This window comes from Diplotaxodon limnothrissa, linkage group LG13, assembly GCF_057381915.1.
Source record: "Diplotaxodon limnothrissa isolate DT_005_m linkage group LG13, D_limnothrissa_male_GT1.1, whole genome shotgun sequence".
In the NCBI taxonomy this organism is placed as follows: Eukaryota; Metazoa; Chordata; class Actinopteri; order Cichliformes; family Cichlidae; genus Diplotaxodon; species Diplotaxodon limnothrissa.
This window is the reverse complement of record NC_140608.1, coordinates 4,785,637-4,805,131: the sequence shown is the minus strand read 5'-3', so window position 1 is coordinate 4,805,131 and position 19,495 is coordinate 4,785,637. Positions and strand designations below refer to the sequence as shown.

The following is a 19,495-nucleotide window of genomic DNA, read 5'->3' as shown; positions in this document are numbered from 1 at the left end:
TTCTTATCAGGAAGGAGGTGAGTCGGCTAGAGATATAATTTCACACTTAAATGATGAGAAATAGTTCTCTGGTTAAAAATAGACAAAGGAAATGTTAGAAAAAAGACAAATTCTTTGGAAGTCTACCTACTACTATCAGTGGGATTGAGTTATACTTCACTGCACATGGAGGTATGAACACACACACACACACACTCTCACACACACCTGTCTATACGCATAACCTAATGATTAAACCGCCGTTAATCTTTATTTCATGTTTCTTTTCACTGCCAATATCCAGCACACTTATGCTCAGCATGATGCCTGCTGTAGCACTTTGTGGTGCGCCTAATGTTTACTACTGCTGGTGTTTACAAGTCTGCTTAAACAAAAACCACCAGCCGTTTACCACGGCACCTACCGCCGCCAAACAGCCACAGTTGGCAGTCTGTAAAACCACTAATAACAGAGAGTGTTATGAGTTCCCTTGGTGGAGGAGAACATTTAGAAGAGAAGCAGTGTCATAAAAGTGTGCATAATTATGATTAAACGAGTGTAAATTGTTTCTAAGAAAGGAAAACCTAATTAAACACAGTCTTTTAAACAGAAGGATTTCTGGGGAATTAATGTTGTTGTGAAAGCAACAAAGCCTAATTAAATGCTATTTTGTTTAAGGATGAGAAGCACATTTGCTTGTGTGTTTGACTGAGAGTGTAAACTGTTTTTTTTATATACGTATGTGTGGTGGTGTTTTAAGTTTAAATGCCTTAAAAAGCTGCTGTCTCAACATAAGGTCCCCAAATGTTGCCAAAGAAGTGCTGCACTGTAAAAATTATACTAGCATAATTAAACTCACAAATCTTTCTCTGTCTTTTTCCCCTCTCTGAAATCCTCTATCTCCCCTCTCCTCCCTCTTTTTCAACTTTGGTCTGTCTCTTCTAGACTTGTGTTTGATGAGTTATATAAATACAATCCCAATGGAAAATGTGCGTCATGGTACAGACATGGTACAGGCTCCTGTGTTTGAAGAAGGGTGTGCGTTCATATGCACACAAACACACACACACACACACACACACACACACACACACACACACACACACACACACACACACACACACACACGGCAAAGACAATCACCATCACAGTTTATGAACTGAGATAGAAAATTGAGGTAAAAAAAATTGAAAGAAAAAGCATTCTGTTGTTTCACAAGATTGTTTGAAAGTAGCACTTGTTTGCTGAGCAATTGCTCATAATTAAAAAATTGTCTCCATTACCACACTTCTGCCTACCTGACTTTTAAATTCTGCACAGTCTCTGCACCATATGTGTGCCTGCATGTCTGTATGTGTGTGTGTGTGTGTGTGTGTACCATGTTTACATATCTTTATGGGGACCAAAACTTGAATACTACTACACTTGTGGGGACCAACAGTCCCTTATGGGGACAAAATGCACGTCCCCATGAGTTTGAAGGCATTTTTGAGACTCAAAATGTGGTTTTACAGTTGTTCTCAAATGCTAAAACACAAAAGCCAATCCTCTAAACCAGGGGTGGGCAACTCCAGGCCTCGAGGGCCGGCGTCCCTGCAAGTTTTAGATGTGTCCTTGAACCAACACAGCTGATTTAAATGGCTAAATTAGCTCCTCAACATGTCCTGAAGTTCTCCAGAGGCCTGGTAACGAACTAATCATGTGATTCAGGTGTGTTGACCCAAGGTGAGATCTAAAACCTGCAGGACACCGGCCCTCGAGGCCTGGAATTGCCCACCCCTGCTCTAAACCAAATGACCGGTTGTCTAAACACATTTACTAAATCTAGCCATCATTTACCAATATCATAAACACATGTCACATGAAGACACAAGTCACAGAACACAATCCTCCGTCGTCATAAATCTAAACACATCTTGCCTTGCTAAAACACAAGTTGCAAAAGAACTCTGCTCATCTTCTCAAATGAAAGCTCATGTGATGCAACATGCTTGCCACAGTCAGCAATATTTGAACACAATGAACAGACCTGGCGTCATTCATTACACACAACGACTCAAAATTGAAGACACCTGTTGCTAATGCTGTGACCACATGTATAAAAGCAAGTTCAGAGTGCACAGTATGCCGAAGATTCCAAACACACAATGGATGAAGGCAGAGTCAGGGAAGAGGAAGTCGATGCAGAGGAGGGAGAAGAGCTGGCCCTGGAAGAAGAGGAGCAGGCCAACGAGGAAGAGGAGCAGGCCAACGAGGAAGAGGAGCAGGCCAACGAGGAAGAGGAGCAGGCCAACGAGAAAGAGGAGGAGGCCAACATGGGAGAGGAGAACGTCCAGGAGGGAGTGCAAGACAACCTCGCACCATCATTACGGACGAGATGCGAGCAACAGTCATTGACAGTGTCATTGTCCATGGCATGACAATGGCTGAAGCAGGACTAAGAGTCCGTCCGAACCTGAGTAGGTTCACCGTGGCCACCATTATCAGGGCATTCAGACAACACAACAGGTATTGTACTCGTTTGCTTTCTTTGTCACAATAAAGTTTTACAAACCTGTGAAAGTAGTCTATTGGTTTCAAATCAGTTGTGACTGTATTGTAACACATGCCAATTGACAACACATGTTTCTTTCTTTAGAGTTGAAAGAATGCCACATAGAGGTGGGAGGGTTGCCATATTTACAGCAGCACAAGAAACCCTCATTGTGGATATGGTTCGTGGGAACAACCTCATCAGACTCCGGGAGATCAGAGACAAAGTCATTGCCGATAATGTCAACTTTGAGAGCATTGACGATGTCAGCTTGGCCACAATAGACCGAGTTGTCTGGTGCAAAAAGACGCGGATGAAGCAGGTCTATAGGGTTCCCTTTGAGCGCAACTCTGCGCGACACAAAGACCTACGTTACGAGTATGTGCAAGTAAGTATCCATGTTCACAGTACAGTTAGTGGACATACTGTGTTGCTCAGTGGCCTACATTACTTCTGGACAATACTGTGCTACCTGATTGACTGTTGTTCTGAACACCTGTGCACTTTCACATTTTCACAGAGGATATTACAGTTGGACGTGATGACCAGACCTCATGAGTACCTCTTCCTGGATGAGGCTGGCTTCAACCTGCAGAAACAAAGGCAAAGAGGCCATAACATCATTGGCCAAAGAGCCATCACTGAGGTCCCTGGCCAACGGGGGGTAATATTACCCTTTGTGCGGCCATGGGTTTGGAGGGGCGGGCATGCTGTCCTTGGGTCTTACAACACCCAACGTCTCCTCACCTTCCTAGAAGAACTAAAAGACATCCTCCTGGACCGCCAACAAGACCATCCTGGGCCCGCACATCACATTTATGTGATCATTTGGGACAATGTCCGCTTCCACAGAACAAACCAAATCAGAGAGTGGTTCACCACCAACAGTGACCACTTTTTAAACGTCTGTCTGCCACCCTACTCCCCTTTCCTGAACCGTATAGAGGAGTTCTTCTCATCGTGGAGATGGAAGGTTTATGACAGACAACCATACACAAGAGAGAACCTAAGGGCAATGGAGCTGGCCTGTGTTGACATCCCAGCGGAGGCCTTCCAAGGATGGATTTGCCATTCCAGGGCGTTTTTCCCGCGGTGCCTGGCAAGAGACAATATAGCCTGCGATGTGGATGAGGTGATGTGGCCCGATGCAGCACAGCGACATGATGCCGCACAGTGATTGTGGTGTGTGTGGTGTGACTAACTTCACACCCTGATCATGTTTTCAGGAGTATTGTTGTTTGCAATAGATTCTGTTTTTGTGTTACAGTAGTGTACGTACATGCAGGATTTTCTATAGATTTATACTCTTCATATGAAACTCACAAATCTAAATGCCTAATCCTCTGCAGAGATCTATGACGATCCGTTACTGTATGGTTTCTAAAAATATGTAATTATGAAACAAAGAACCTTCTCACAAATTGAGCATTGTGTTTTCAATTGTTTTGCTGTAGTGTGTAATGATGTGTATATTGTTTACATTTTTGAAAGCTTCAAGCTGCTCTTTTGGTGTGAAAGTTTGAGTTTTGCAGTGGAAAGGTGTGGTTGTGTTTATGTAGCTTTAGAAAAGGGTGTTGTGTTTAGACATTGGGGAACATGGTGGAAACATTTGAAATGTGTTTTAGCATTTGAGAAAAACCATAGTGTCATGGTTACAATTAGGTTATGGTTAGGTTAGAGTTAGGCATTCATTTCTGATGGTTAGGGTATGCAGGTAGGGAAAGCATTATGGCAATAAGATGTTCCGACTAAGAAATGAAAACAAGATTGTGTGTGTGTTTCGAAACCTGTCATTCAGTCTATTTCAAATTTGCTAAGTATATCGCCTGGGCCCTGAGGAATTTCAGTGTCTGTTGTTGTTTGAATTGAATTGATATACCTTTATTAGTCCCACAAGGGGAAATTTCATATTGTTGGGTTGAGTGCTAGTCTCATTTGTGACCTCTTAATTATGTCACTGTTTTAGTTCAAATCAATGAACTGCAATATATTAGCAGAATTTCCTAACAGTGAAAATAAGTAAAGGGTGACACTGCACATCTGGTTTTCTTTTATCAGAACAAATCAGCCTTGATAATCATTAACTGTCCACTATTGCTCATTACCCTTTTTATGTTGTATCATAACACTGCAGCACAGCCTCTCTTTTTGAACAGTTTTTCTCCTCTCCAATTCATCTGGGCAATATTGTACATTTAGCATATGTCAAATCAAAACTATGGCTAGATTCTGTTAAGTAATGTGAGGGCAAATAAGGGTTCAGTCATTCCATAAATCAATAAAGAAACTGAGCCTTTTGTCTCTGCCCTTTGATGTCAGCTGCAATCTGCAATAAATGTCACTAAACAAAAAAAACCATCCATTTCTTATTTGTCAACACAATCAAATGACAAACGAACTAAGACTGGAGTAAACAACCAGCTAATCCAGATAAGAGCAGAAATCAGTCTATAAAATGTGTAAGTCATTAAACAATCGTCTAAATAATCGAACAATTGTATCACATGTTAAGTTGTTTACGTGTTTGTGTCTTTGTCAGTATGAGCTGAGAGTCATACAAACCTGTAAGTAGCCTCGCCCTGCTCTTTCCTTTAAGGGTTAGTGGGGAAAAGAGGAGAAAAAGGGAGAGAAATCAGTAACCCAGCAGATTAAATGAGGATTGTAAAGATGTTGCCATTAATGGATATGGGAAGCATCAAGCCAAAAGGAGGCAAAAGGAAATAAATTTGAGTCCAATGGTTTAATTACTTTCATCACATGCAAGCAGCCATGCACCACAAGGCTAAATGTTAGGTAAAGGATAGACATGGAAATCAGAAAAGTACAGTCATGGTTTTTTAGGACTCTATGAAGTCCTGAGAAAAAACAAAGTACACCCTCACTGCTTCTACAGTAACTAAGAGGATAAGTAGCAGCCAGGTGCATGTGACTAACTGATCATCAGTAAGTGTGACCACCTCTATAAAAGAAGTATTTTGGCAGTTTCCTGATCTGGATCATTCAGCTACATGTTAACACAATGCCACAATCTTCTCAAGAGTAGATTTCAAAGCAAATTCAGCGCAGAGTTAGACCCTGCAATGATCAGCAAAAATACGCACAAAAAAGAGCTACATGTCAGACTCTACAGGCCTCAGTAAGCATGTTAAGTTACAAAAAACAGCTAAAAATCTATGGCTTATTTAAAGTGTTGCCAGAGGAAAGCCTCTTCTCTGTGAAAACATTACAACACCATGGTTTAGCTTTGCAAAGTTGCATCTTAACAAACCAAAAGACTTAAACAATTTAATTTGGAAAGACTAGGCTAAAGTGGAGCTGTTTGGCCATAATGCGAAGTGCCATGTTTGCAATAATCAAACAGCATATTACCACAAATATGTCGTACCAACTGTCAAGCATGATAGTGACCATGGCAACTTGCACTCATTGAGTTGACCATAAAGTATACCAAAGTATTCTTGAGTGAAACATGAGGATATCTGTCTGACAGATAAAGCTTACCCTAAACTGGGACACGCACCAGTGCAATGATGCCAAGCACAAAGTAAATCTATGAAATAGAAAACAATCAAGGTGCAGTCAAAGTCCACACTTCAACGTGAATGAATGATTCAATTCACATAGCGCCAAATCCCAACAACTGTCACCTGAAGGATTTTTAAACAAATGTCCACAAACCTCACAAACTGAAAAATTCTGAAAAACATGTGAGAGGCAGATGTGAATAGAAAATGATTAACTTAAGTTACTGTTTCTGAAGGTGGTTCTCTGAATCATGGGGTGTACTTTTTTTTAACAGGATTGCATACAGTCGTGTGGAACCTTTCCCCCCCCCCACAAGACTGGTTGTATACTGGCACAGCTTCAAAAATGCAGGACAAAACAAATATTAGTACATCGCAAAACTCACTCATATTCATGCCAGCTCAATATTTCTGTCTGACTTGCTGAAAGTAATGTGCTAATTTTACCCAGGCTGAATTCATAGTTTAATTAAACATCAAGTCAGCTAGAATTTGAATTAATGGCATCTCATAATCTTTGGCATCTGTTAAATTTGTGCTACAGTCCAAAAAATTTAAAAAGTACTTTCTTTCTTTTTAATGTTGAAATGACCTTTGCCTGCATTTTCTTTTAACCTGTCTGGCAGGCATTTTCAGCACTAAATATTTACAAAATGTACTCAATCATCAGACAAACTGTTAACAAAACACATCAGCAACCATATATGTTGCACACATAAGATTTGACAAATCTTATGTGTGAATCTGAGGATAGTGAAAGTTATGCCATCAGCAAAACATTCCAGAGTTTGGTATGCTTATGAAAAAAAGAACGTTACAATGATTCATAACAATGAGTTATGCAATGAAACAGCAGCCAAGGTTACACCAGAGGAGGTGAACACACACCAGGTGAGGAGGAAAAGATGAGAAGGAGGGCTGAGCAGCAGAGGCCATGATTGTAAGTCTGTAAGTTGTTACCTACTTGGCGGGGCTGCAGGTATGCAACGCCTTCAAATGAGGCTTCCAGGTAGCAATGGAAACCGAGTTCTCATCAGCAGCATAACTACGCCAGACACACTACGTGCAGAGTCAACAGGATAAATAAAGTAATGATAAATCGAACAATAAACGGAGCAAAAAAGGGGTGAGGGAGGATCATATAGGTTGGGTAGGAAGTGAGAGAAGAAAAGTGAGGAGGGAAAAAGAAAAACCTGATTAGTTTTCGGGGGGAGTGTTGATGCGGTGCGGTTGGGGGATGTTGAAGGGAGGTGGGGCAGTGATGGTGGTGGTGCTGGTGGAGGGGATACATGCCTGAGGGGGGGGAGAGCGCTTTGGTAGTGGTGCCAGGTGGCTCTGAGGTAGGGACGAGCACCGTCGGTGGAGTACATACGCCAAGCTGCCTGGGTGGGGGAGGAGCAGAGATGGACAAGACACAAACACATTCACATGTGCACACGCACGAACACACAGAAATGACACAAACTTGGTGAGGAAAAATAGACTGAGGTTTATGTGAAAACGTAACTTCCAGTTTAAAAGCCTGTAACCACCTGGCAGATATTGTGGAGGTTGTCCGTACAGACATGAAGAGTAAATTGTGTCATTTACAGTCACTGTAGTTAATTTGACATAGTTTCTCAAAGATATGAACAAAAGTGTGAAACCAGTGTTCTAATGCTATTCCATATTAACTTCTACTTAGGCAAGGAGTTTTTAAACTTTTGTCAAAGCAATGCTAAACTACAGAGACAGAGTGCAATCTGTTATATATGTCTAAAACATATCTGTATAAAATGCAAACATGGGCTGAAATGCTAACAAAAAGCATCAGGTTTGCTGGATTTCACAATATCAAAGGATTATTTTAGCACCATATGGCTATTAGCTGTAGGAAATCTAATGCTAGCTGGCCTAAGAAATATAATAAAATTAAAAATATCTTGGAGGCCTACCTTGGAGGAATATACCAGATTGTATTTGACCTATCAGTGAGAAATGTGCCTTCTACCTACATAAGCATGTTGACTCTCAGTTTTCCTATTTTTGCTTTTAATATGGTCTTTATAAAGGTTCAGTCATTCCTGTATTTATTTTTTTTAATTTCAGCAGCTTTTAAAAAACATTTGGGTTTCTTTAACCCGTCGTAATACTTTCACACAAACATCTGCTCTTAGGCATTTATCAGTTTATTGCTGGCAGATGGAAGTGACAAGGAGACACAGCCGCCTAATACAAAGAGTGTGGAGGCTTCTTGGCATTTAGATAGATAGATATAATTTTATTTCAAACATGCAAATATAATTGAAATAACAGCAGAAAAAACAAAAAACAAAACTTAAAAATCATCAAGTTTTCATGTATATATCTATGTCTACAAAATATATGTGCTTTTAGTTTAGCATTTAGGCTAAACTAAAAGATTAGGACACCTTCTAAATTCAGTGCAGGAGAAATATTAAGTGCAACAGACTGTTTAAATTTATCTATGGAAATCGCGTGTTTGCTGGTAAAGTTATCAGCAAGTTGTAACAGTGGGGCAGGATGAGACATCAGTGTGTTTAGGGTGTTTGTCAGAGCCAGTGATGGACACAAAGTACTCTTTATACATCATCTTATTTAACTGAGCCGGTCATACAGTCTTCTATGCCAGATTAACAGTGAACCTAATTCAAAAGTAATAACTGATGAGGCCACAAGCTGTGTGCCACCTATCTTTTAAAGGTTGCTTCCTTTACATCGTCAACCATAATTTACTTGCAGCTGACTCAGCCTCCTCAAACTTGCCAGGTATGGTTACAAGATTTCAGACATGACTTGGAAAACCCAAATATAAACACTTCACACAGACAGGATGGAAAATTAACACTGACCACCTGCCAAACGCTAGTCAGTTTTGGCTGCTGATTATTATGTGGACAGTTTTTTATCATTTATAGATTCAATCTTGTTCTGAAAATTACACAAAAAGTTATTTGGCAAAACGACCATGACAGATGTTGAAATTTCGAATTGACCAGCTGTGAAGGCTTGAGGACAGTAGTAATATTCTGTTATGCACACACAGAAAATAGCGATTAAAAGCAGGGAGAGCTGCGTGAGATGAGGGGAGTGAAGCGACAGAGTAATGACGCCGTCCACATATTTAACACTTCACAGGTGCTTCCAAGTTTCCTTTTACCTGTTGAGGAAAATGTTATGAACTTGGCAGATAACAGACAGTGACCAGATACTTGATACACAGCCAGTAAAAGAGGAACAAGACCAACACACTGGATTAATTGTTCACTTAGTGGGTTATTAAGGATCAGTTGGGCTCCAACTGGATTTCGTCTATGCTAACAACAGATATTTATACATAACAAGGAGATCAGACAAAACATTGGTTTGATTTAATGAATTATTCATATAAATATTTATGAAAACTTTACCCATATCATCCGACTACTTATTTGGAAGGGAAAAGCACCCATACCATGTGTGCGCATACAGTGAGAATAAAGTGGATCCATAATTCTATGTATAAATTATTTACTCATTTATTTTCATCAGGAAGATGCTGTCAAACAGATGGCAAAGTATCTAAGAAATTGTATCTTAATGTTACCATTAATTATTCACTAAAACACATGATATGCACCGACATATGCTCTATTTAGAACATAAAGAAATTACAACGGCATTCCCTGAGCTATCAGGTTGATATTAAGACCAGACTGCTGCATGTGACCAACAGTGAAGTTTAGTTTCCATTGTTTGTATGCTTTAGATTTCCTTTGGTTTAGTTTGATTGACATATTTACATTACTATGAGATAGTTCTTTACAAGCATGACAATGATCGCTCGGTTGCTTCGTCAAACGACTGACAGCGGATATGGGACAATGAGGGAAGAAAATGCAAGACTTCTTGGCCGCATTTGTAGATATCCTTGGAAAGGGAAAGATCTTGTCAGGCTACTATGACAGTCTAGAAACCCCTTCATTAAGAAACAGATGCAAATGATGACAGACAGTTTGGGTAACAATTTAGATTTCCAGATTTCCACTTCCAAATATGCAATTTTAAAACTGGGTCAGCAGTAGAGTTTTGGATTTAAAGTGTGAGGAAGTTTTTGTCTAGCTGTGTCTAACAGTTGGCGAACTTGATACTATCATATTATCATAACTGATACAGATTAGAACAACATTCGAAACAGCAGCGTGAGACTCAGACGTTCGAGTTTGGATTCTATTACTGACCGGAAAATTTCAGAAAGTAGTGCAAGGTAGTTCGTAAGATAGGAGAAGGTAGACAGAACAGACAAACGCCTACACAAAAACAAACACATGCAGTCTCACAAATACATGCAAAAAAGAGACACACACACATTTAGCTGCGCACTTCAGGGAACACACTCCACAGCAGATATTTATTGTTCATTAGCAAGCAATGCAGCTGGTCTTGTCTATTACAATAAGTGATAGTTTGAAGGAGCGTCCGCCCAGGGAATGATCGCCATGGAAACGGCTCATAAATCCCAGCAGTGTGTGTTGCAGTTGGACCTGAGAGTCGGCAGTGTGCCTCACACACTGTTAGTCATCACCAACTACACCTTGACAAGGCCGAGAAGAGCATAATACACACATACACACACACACTCACATTAAGTACGCTCTTAATGAAACACCCCTACAGTAATAGAAGTGATGCACACCTGCACTTCAACAAAGGGTAAAGAGTGGACACACTCATGCTTTTATTTAAAAACAGGCAAAACGGACGTGAACTACGCACAAATCCATGAACATTTTCACATAAAGGGAATTTTTTTTTCTATTCACACTGGTACTCAGCTGCTTCTACTGAAAAAAAACATCAGTCGAGGTGAGGTGTGTTTGTTCTCTGCATGTCTGAGTATCTACCTGGATGAGGCTGGCAGCTGGGTTCCTCCTTTTTTCAAAGTGCTTTTGTCGATGCTGCTCCTGCACCTTCAGGGCAAAGCCTGAACCTAGGATGCCCTATGTGGAGAAAACAAAGACACACACTGAGTTTAAACTTGAAGAAAATTCACCATAGAGAAAAAAAGCACCTGCTCTTATTTGTGTAATATGTACAGATTATTTTGAAGAAATACAGAAAGTGTAATCAGTCATTGCGCCACGATGTTTTACTCACAGCTGGCAGGGCAAAGAAGGAGATCCCCAGCAGAGCAAAACACGCTGATAATAACCGCCCCGTCCACGTCTGTGGGGTCTTGTCACCGTAGCCAATAGTTGTAAGGGTGATCTGAAAGTTCAGAGGACACTACTCAAATAATCATAGCCAACATCATTTTATTTATACAATTTAACTCACAGGATGAAGGAAATTATATTTTTGCACGCTGAAATAAAAGAGACTCAACGCTTTCATATACACAACAGATATGAACATCAAAGCATGCATCACATTCACAGTATTGTAAAAGCGTACAAGTACAAGTAGAGACTGAGATGTGCACGTTTATGTACTGTCTGCTTTTTGGTTTTACTTCCTCAAATTTAACTGATATTCTTACAAAGACTGAAAAGTGCACAGAAGCAGTTCACATTATTTTATTACATTTAACAAAAACATCTTGCCTTCAAGGTACCACATTCCTATCTACATGGCTATAGTATTATTTGTTAAACTTCATTTCAAATGAATTTCCAAATATAAGTGATATTAATAATTTTTATAATCTTCAATAACCGGTAAAGACAAGAGTTAATTACTTTCAAACAAATTTCTCAAATGCACTTATTAAACAGAATTAAAGAACACCAACATCTGCTGAATGGCACGCTGTGCATCTCCCAAATGTTCATATTTTTCCAACCAGGGAATAAAAGATTAATCAGTGTGAAGGAAAATATCCTCAGCATTTCGAAAGCTGTGTGAAATGCAGGTTCTAAATCTGTGAAACTGGCTTCTGGATCTCTGTTTTTTCACCTTAAAATTAAATGTATCTAAACTTGAGCTTTTAGCAAGTATAATACTACAGTTTTTAGTGTCTACCAGACAGAATCTTCTCCAAGGTCGCAGCATGTGTCATTCCCACAAGCCGAATAGGCCAGTCGCACCTGGCCGCAGGAGAAAATTGACTTTATTGATTGGGCCGTTTCTTGTTTGTGTGTTGTCTGTGTCCATATTTTCAAAGGAGGAAACAATGCGGTATAGCCAGCCAAGTGTGAATTTAAAGACCATTCTTCCTTGTTTTTGTATTGCAGGTGTCATTAAGGTCACAGACAAACTATGAAAAGAAATATGTCACTGCTGCAAGATCAGAGCGACAAAAGTTTTCTTTATTTTTTGCATGTGAAAAAATTATGATGGGTTTGGAATATTTTAAGAGTTAAGAGTTCATTTTAAGAGTTAATACAAATGATTCAGCTGTCATTCAATTAAGTTATGGTTATTTTAGCTGAGACTTCAGGATGTCACAAACAGGACTAAAATAATTTTAACCGGCTGTGTTTTACAGCATGCCGTGTGCCAGGTTAGTGTGCATCTCCATGTGCTCACCGTGCCCCACCACAGAGCATCAGCGTAGGTGGCAAACTCCTTGTTGAATTCTTTCTCCACCAGATAGACCAAGAAGGAGGAGAAGATCAACACCAGAAACCCTATATACCAGGCAGTCACCAGCTCCTGCAATAAATACAGATAAAAGATCTTTATATTTTCATAAAGATGATTTCTAACCTTGTGCTGCAAACATGGTGAAAGATATTGATTGATTTTTTCTTTTGAATATAATCGCTCCCTATTGAGATTTTCACCACTCCACATAAGTCAATAAGTAACATTATTATCTTTTCCCCACTTTTCAACTTGGTTTGTGGTATGGAGAAAAAAAACAATATTTTTCAATGAAAATTTGGTCAATTTAAAGTTCACTGCACCAACAGTGAATACAGTACAAAATAAATATGAACATAAATGCATAAACAAGACGGATGGTCACAATATCAGGAGTACATGCAACTGGCAAATAAAAGAAATTACATCTGCATATAATATATCAATCAGAACAGTAATAGCATACTTTATAAAGTACCTGTGAAAATGGTGATTAAAAACTAGCACTAACAGATTGTCAGGTGCCATATAACAACTCAACAACATTGCATTGATGCTATTTTAAATAAATGTGACAGTTTCCAATTAGCTCAGTTTGCTGATGTAAAATCTCACTGCAAGTTTCAAGTCTTACAGAAGGATGTTGGCTTTGAAATGATTTATTTATTTATTTATTTATTTTTTAACAAGGTTTACGGAAATGGCGACAGGCTGCTCACATTAAATCAAAAGTGGCCCTGACGAACTGCTCTGCTGCCCTTTTAAGCAGGTGAGACTGCAGCTATATTGGAGTAGGTACTGGGGCCAGTCCAAAGAGCAGCTCAGCAGTAGAACGAGCAAGTAAAATGTCCAGTCACATTTTAGACTTCTTTGACAGCTAAAGTTACTTAATGCTTTCAAGCTTTTAAGTTAAGGTTTGTGTAAACAGTCATTCCAGTAAGTCTGATACAAAGTAGTTTAAAGCCAGCTCCACTTCAGCCGCAGAAACAGTCATAGGTTTATTTCTGTATTTGAAATAATTTAGATGATTAATTACATTTTGTATACTATATTCGTTTAATTAACATACAACAGTGATTTGTAATACACAATAAAAGAGGTGGGTTGTTAGCAAATGTAGCAACACACACCATTAGCAAACCTACAAAATCAGGCCACCTAGTGATCTAGACAAACACACACAGATCCAAACACCTCTCTATATGTTTAGTTGTAGATAGACTCCTGAAATGACTGTTAAAAAAAGCCCTACCTTACTATGTGCGTAAACTACAGATCCAAGCAGTTTCCAGGTCCCTCCCCTACGGTCCATGCGCACCATGCGCAGGATCTGAAGGAAGCGAAGGCTACGCAGCGCAGATGTGGCAAAGATGTTACCCTGGCTACCAGCTGAAACCACAGCAACTGAGGCGATAAGTACGATGATGTCTGGGGAGTAAAAGAGGGAAATTAAAGGTCATGGGTTTCACAATATTAGTAACAGGAACTGTGGTTGACTCACCTACTTTCTAAATCCATCCAACCTGCCATCCGTCACCTTTAAAACAGCTACTTATTCGCTAGAAGCTGTTGTTTTCCTTTTATTTACATGTTTACATAAGTCTTTGTTTGTCATTATATCTACAGCTTTAAGATATCATACGTATTTTGTCTCACTGAATTTCCCGAGAATATTGACGTCTTCCTTGCTTGAACACCAAAGTAAGAACTGAGAACTGCAGTCTTTTAAAAATGTGTGTTTTTATGTTCTACCCATAGCTGTGACAGTGGTAACTGTACCTGTAGTAACTAAGGGAAGACAAGTTTTATCAACATTGTTGCAACAAAAGTATAACTTCCTACTTATGAACCTGTTTATATAAGAAACTATATGTAACATCACAGGGAAGATATTAAAAGAACGCTATACAAACACAATTAAACTGTTTGGAGTTGTGAATGGCTGCATCCATAAATTGTACAGTTACATAGCAACATCTTCACACAGACCTACCTATGACACAAAACGGTTTTCTGGCAAAGCGGAGACGTCCCTGCCAGCCTCGATAGCGGCAACAACAGCCAGCACTCCATATTCGGATGATGTACTCCAGGCCAAACACTACAATCATCACAAACTCCTGCAGGATGCATACACAATAATTCACACACTTGAACCTTGTAGCATCATAAAAATAGTCAAACACCACAATCATCACAAACTCTCGCAGGACGCACACACAATAGTTCACGCTTGAACCTCGTAGCATCATAAAGATAGACTTAAAAAGTTATTCTTTCAATAGCTTTTTTCAAAAAGTCAAAAAGGTAAATCTGTAAAAAAAAAAAAAATCATCACTTACACTATAATCACTGTATATTTATGCATTTTAATGAGGGTAATTTAAAGTCACTACATGAAACAAGTTGATGTTCCTGACAGGAAAAGAAAAGGTGCAGTTAACAACATTGTTAATGACTGTTTACCATTAAGGTGAGCCAGGCCCTTGTTTGTTTGTTTTTTTCCCCATAATGCAGACTGATTCACTATTCAGACTTACAGTGATAATTCAGTGTTACAAGGCCATTAACACGGTTAATGGCTAAACTTGTGCTTTTCTTGCTTTGGTAGTAAAGATGTCTGTAATAAGAAAGACAACTTTACTGCAGATACTTTGACTCATCATAACAGGGAAAGCCTGTTTAAAGTCTACAGTGCTTCGTTTTTTGTTTTTTGTTTTTTCCAGATAAGCGACTAACAGCTGGACTAAAGCCTGCCAAAATATTTGTTTTCAAAATACTTGTTTTCATGCTGATAATTAGCCACAATTATAACAATTCTTTGAAAATATAAACTTTACTTTGGAGAATGTGGCCAATGTACTGGTCCATGTCCACATTAATGCTACAGGAGATGCTCAGCCATGGAAACCCATGATATGATGCTCCTAGTGCATTTTTTGTGTTGCTGTAAATGCCAGAGGTTTTGAAATTTCCAGTTAATGAGTCTTCAGAGCATTGGGACTTGGCGACCCTGCTCTGTAACTTCATGGCCGAGTTGCCCTGGTTCCATCAAGGCTTTAACTTTGCAATTATACCATTTCATTTGATCGTGGAATATCTAGGAGGGAGGAACCTTCACAAACTGATTATTATTGATCTGATAATTAATATCTTATTACAGTACCATGCTCCAATACTGAGCTCTTTTAAAAGATCCATTCTTTCACAAATTTTTGTAAAGGCAGACTGCATTGCTAGGTGTGTGATTCTAATCACCTTTGGGACTGTAAACAATTGAATTCAAAGATTAAGAGGTGTGGCCAAACACTTTTTTCAACATACAGGGTGGGCCATTTATATGGATACACCGTAATAACATGGGATTGGTTGGTGATATTAAAGTCCTGTTTTTGGCACATTAGTATATGTGAGGGGGCAAACTCCTCAAGATGGGTGGTGACCATGGTGGCCATTTAGAAGTCGGCCATCTTGCATACAACTTCAATTCAATAAGAAGAGGGCCATGTGACTCATCAAACTTATTGGTAATGTCACAAGAAAAACAATGGTGTTCTTGGTTTCAATGTAACTTTATTCTTTCATGAGTTATTTACAAGTTTCTCTTTGTTCACAGCCATTGACATGTCGAAGAGGTTAACACGTGAGGAATGGATCGAAATTGTGTTGATATCTGGTGAACGTAGTAACCGGGTCATTGCAGCAGATTTCAACGCAAGACACCCTACGAGACCACCCATCTCCCATGCTACAGTCAGCAAACTGCTTGCTAAGTTTCGTGAAACTGGACGCAAGAAAAACTGTCACTAATGAAGAAACATCAGTGGCTGTCCTAGCTTCCTTCAGCAAGAGCCCACAGCGTAGCACTCGCCGCATGTCACTGGAGAGTGGCATTAGTCGAACATCCCTTTAGCGGATATTAGCTACTCACAAATGGCACCCTTACAAACTCCAGCTACTGCAGCATCTCAACGAGGATGACCCAGATTGGCGCACAGAATTTGCAGAATGGGCAAAACAAAAATAGGAACAGGACCCTCAGTTCACGCAGAAGATTTTGTTCAGTGATGAGGCAAACCTTTATGTGAATGGTAAAGTTAACAAACAAAACCACCGCTATTGGTCTGACACTAACCCACATTGGATGGATCCCTCCAAGACTGTTGGACCAACAAAAGTGATGGTTTGGTGTGGTATATGGGGTACAACAATAGTGGGCCCATTCTTCATCAATGGAAACCTCAAGACCACTGGATATTTGAAATTGCTACATGATGATGTGTTTCCCTCTTTATGCACTGAAGCTGGCACGTTCCCTGAGTTTTTCCAGCAAGATGGTGCACCACCCACATTATGGGTGCCAGGTCCGAGCATAGATGAACAGTTTCCTGGAAAGTGGATTGGTCGTCGTGGGCCAGTTGAACGGCCCCCAAGGTCTCCCGATCTGACCCCCTTAGACTTTTATCTTTGGGTTCATCTGAAGGCAATTGTCTATGGTGTGAAGATACGAGATGTGCAGCACCTGAAACTACGGATACTGGATGCCTGTGCTGGCATTTCTCCTGTGGTGTTGTTTTCAGTGTGTGAAGAGTGGGAGAAGAGGGTTGCATTGACAATCCAACACAATGGGCAGCACATTGAACACATTTTATAAGTGGTCAGAAACTTGTAAATAACTCATGAAAGAATAAAGTTACGTTGAAACCAAGCACACCATTGTTTTTCTTGTGACATTACCAATAAGTTTGATGTGTCACATGGCCCTCTTCCTATTGAAAAAACAAAAGTTGTATCCAAGATGGCCGACTTCTAAATGGCCACCATGGTCACCACCCATCTTGAGGAGTTTCCCCTTTCACATATACTAATGTGCCACAAACAGGACTTTAATGTCACCAACCATTCCCATGTTATTACGGTGTATCCATATAAATGGCCCACCCTGTAGAGTATCTTGCTGTTAAGAACTTTGACATATGAAACATAAAGTCATAGTCAGCTTTTAGCTAAAATCTAAAGAGATGAACCAATAAAGGTTAAAAAAGTGACAAAACTCCAGAAGGTCACTGTGCTTACATAAAAGTGTTATAAAGTAATTACTCAGTATAACAGAGTAAGCCAACAGGATACCCCATGTTAATCAGTGAGCTTTACAAGGATTTAGAAAGTCTGCTTTTCAAATGTATGCTAACCTTAGCTATCTGCTTTCCTTTCACTTTTCTCGTGCAAGTCTCATAACTGGAAATAACTGTTCCTTTAAAAAATCGGACCAAATCCAAATAATAGGAAGAAAAAATACTGTATGCCACTACAGCTCCACTAACAAAAAGTAGTTATATAATGGTACACTGTGTGATCTGTCAGTCATCCACAGTGAGCTTCACCATGAGCACTTCATGAATATCTCTGCTGTGCAAAAAGTAAAACTGTTTTGTGTTATTTTTGCAATATCTTTTATTTTTTCATCACTATCTTAGCTGACAGATTTGTTTTCTGCTCAAGCATGTCCAAGGTACACACTGTTAAAACTGGCTGATTTAACAAACTGATTTAGACACACACACACACACACACACACACACACACACACACACACACAGTTATTTTACTGCATGACTTTATCATAAAATCATATAATGTAAACCCACCTATTGAGTCCAACTATTTGTATGAGTGTGTGTGTCTGTGCATGTATGTGTCAGTGCAGGTGCATTTGTGTGTGGTTGTTTTCTTGTGTGTCCTACCAGGATGAGCAGGCAGTGCGATGAGAACTCCTGGTGAGCAGGGATGGTGGAAAACACAGAGAGAACTAGACATCCGAATACCAGGATAAACCTTTGAAGACAAAACAAACACACGCACACGCACACACACACGCACACGCACACGCACACACATATTAATACAAAACATATATGTGTAATAAAGGTGATTTAGATCTTTGTAAAGGTTTAGACTCGTTAGCTCAGGGATTCTCTGGAAGTGATTATTTTCCCCCCACCAGGCTACAATCTGGATTTAAACTGTTAAGAGCCTTATTAGTTTCTGACGAAACAATGTTTACAGCTTCAGCATCTTTTATTTTATTACAGCACTGTAATTTAGTGAATGGAGGGAAGGCAAATAAATGGTTATCACAGTAACAATAAGGCCTCAAAAGATTGTAAATACATTCTGTTGTTGACTAGTTATCCTAGGGTTATCCTTTAAAGGGGAGCCATTATATTAATTTCCAGCTTAATATATTTATTACTCTACTAGAGCAGGTTGGCGTGATTTCCTGTTTGAAATGAGCTGTTTCTTCCTTCTTCAATGATCCTTATCTGGTCTACAATGGCCCTTCAGTTCATTTCAAAGCCCTTTCTGGATGGATGTAAACTGCATTTCGTTGCCTTGTACTTGTGACGTGTGCAATGACAATAAAGTTGAATTCTATTCTGTTCTAATTCTATTCCGTTGTGATCTTATCTTAGTTATTGATCTTAGTTATCTTAGTTAGTGATCTATCTTAGATATATCTACTCTCACTTGTATCATGCAGAGCCAAGAATACAAAAATTGTGTGAAACTGAGCATCTAGAGCTCGCTGGTTCATAGAGATTACATAGACACTGAGCTTAGTATTTATATTTCACAGGAAAAAACCCACACAGAAACAAATAAAAAGCTAAAATATCAATATAAAGGGGGTCACTGGAAAATCTGTATGTCAGAGCTGATATCCCACAATCTGTATGTCAATCCAAAACTGAATCCAGTCGTGAATAAAAGTATTTTGTAATTTCTTCTTTTTCTTCTTCTTCTTCTTCTTTTGGATGCTCCCTTTAGGGGTCGCCACGGCGTATCATCTGCGTCCATCTCACTCTATCCCTAGCATCCTCCCCTGCCACACCAA

The 19,495-nt window shown here is 39.4% G+C and overlaps 1 protein-coding gene across 1 annotated transcript in view; it reads right to left on the bottom strand.

The window, feature by feature from the left end:
• The window catches only part of kcnq5a (potassium voltage-gated channel, KQT-like subfamily, member 5a), a 115,014-nt gene that overhangs the window by 12,841 nt on the left and 82,678 nt on the right, over positions 1-19,495 (bottom strand). The window contains exons 2-10 of the mRNA XM_085369054.1: positions 18,345-18,435; positions 14,594-14,720; positions 13,853-14,028; positions 12,544-12,669; positions 11,173-11,283; positions 10,920-11,015; positions 7,230-7,418; positions 7,001-7,095; positions 5,075-5,101 (exon numbers count right to left, since the gene is read on the bottom strand). Coding sequence (XP_085225180.1) covers positions 5,075-5,101; positions 7,001-7,095; positions 7,230-7,418; positions 10,920-11,015; positions 11,173-11,283; positions 12,544-12,669; positions 13,853-14,028; positions 14,594-14,720; positions 18,345-18,435 — 1,038 coding nt within the window. The remainder of the gene's footprint in view (positions 1-5,074; positions 5,102-7,000; positions 7,096-7,229; positions 7,419-10,919; positions 11,016-11,172; positions 11,284-12,543; positions 12,670-13,852; positions 14,029-14,593; positions 14,721-18,344; positions 18,436-19,495) is intronic.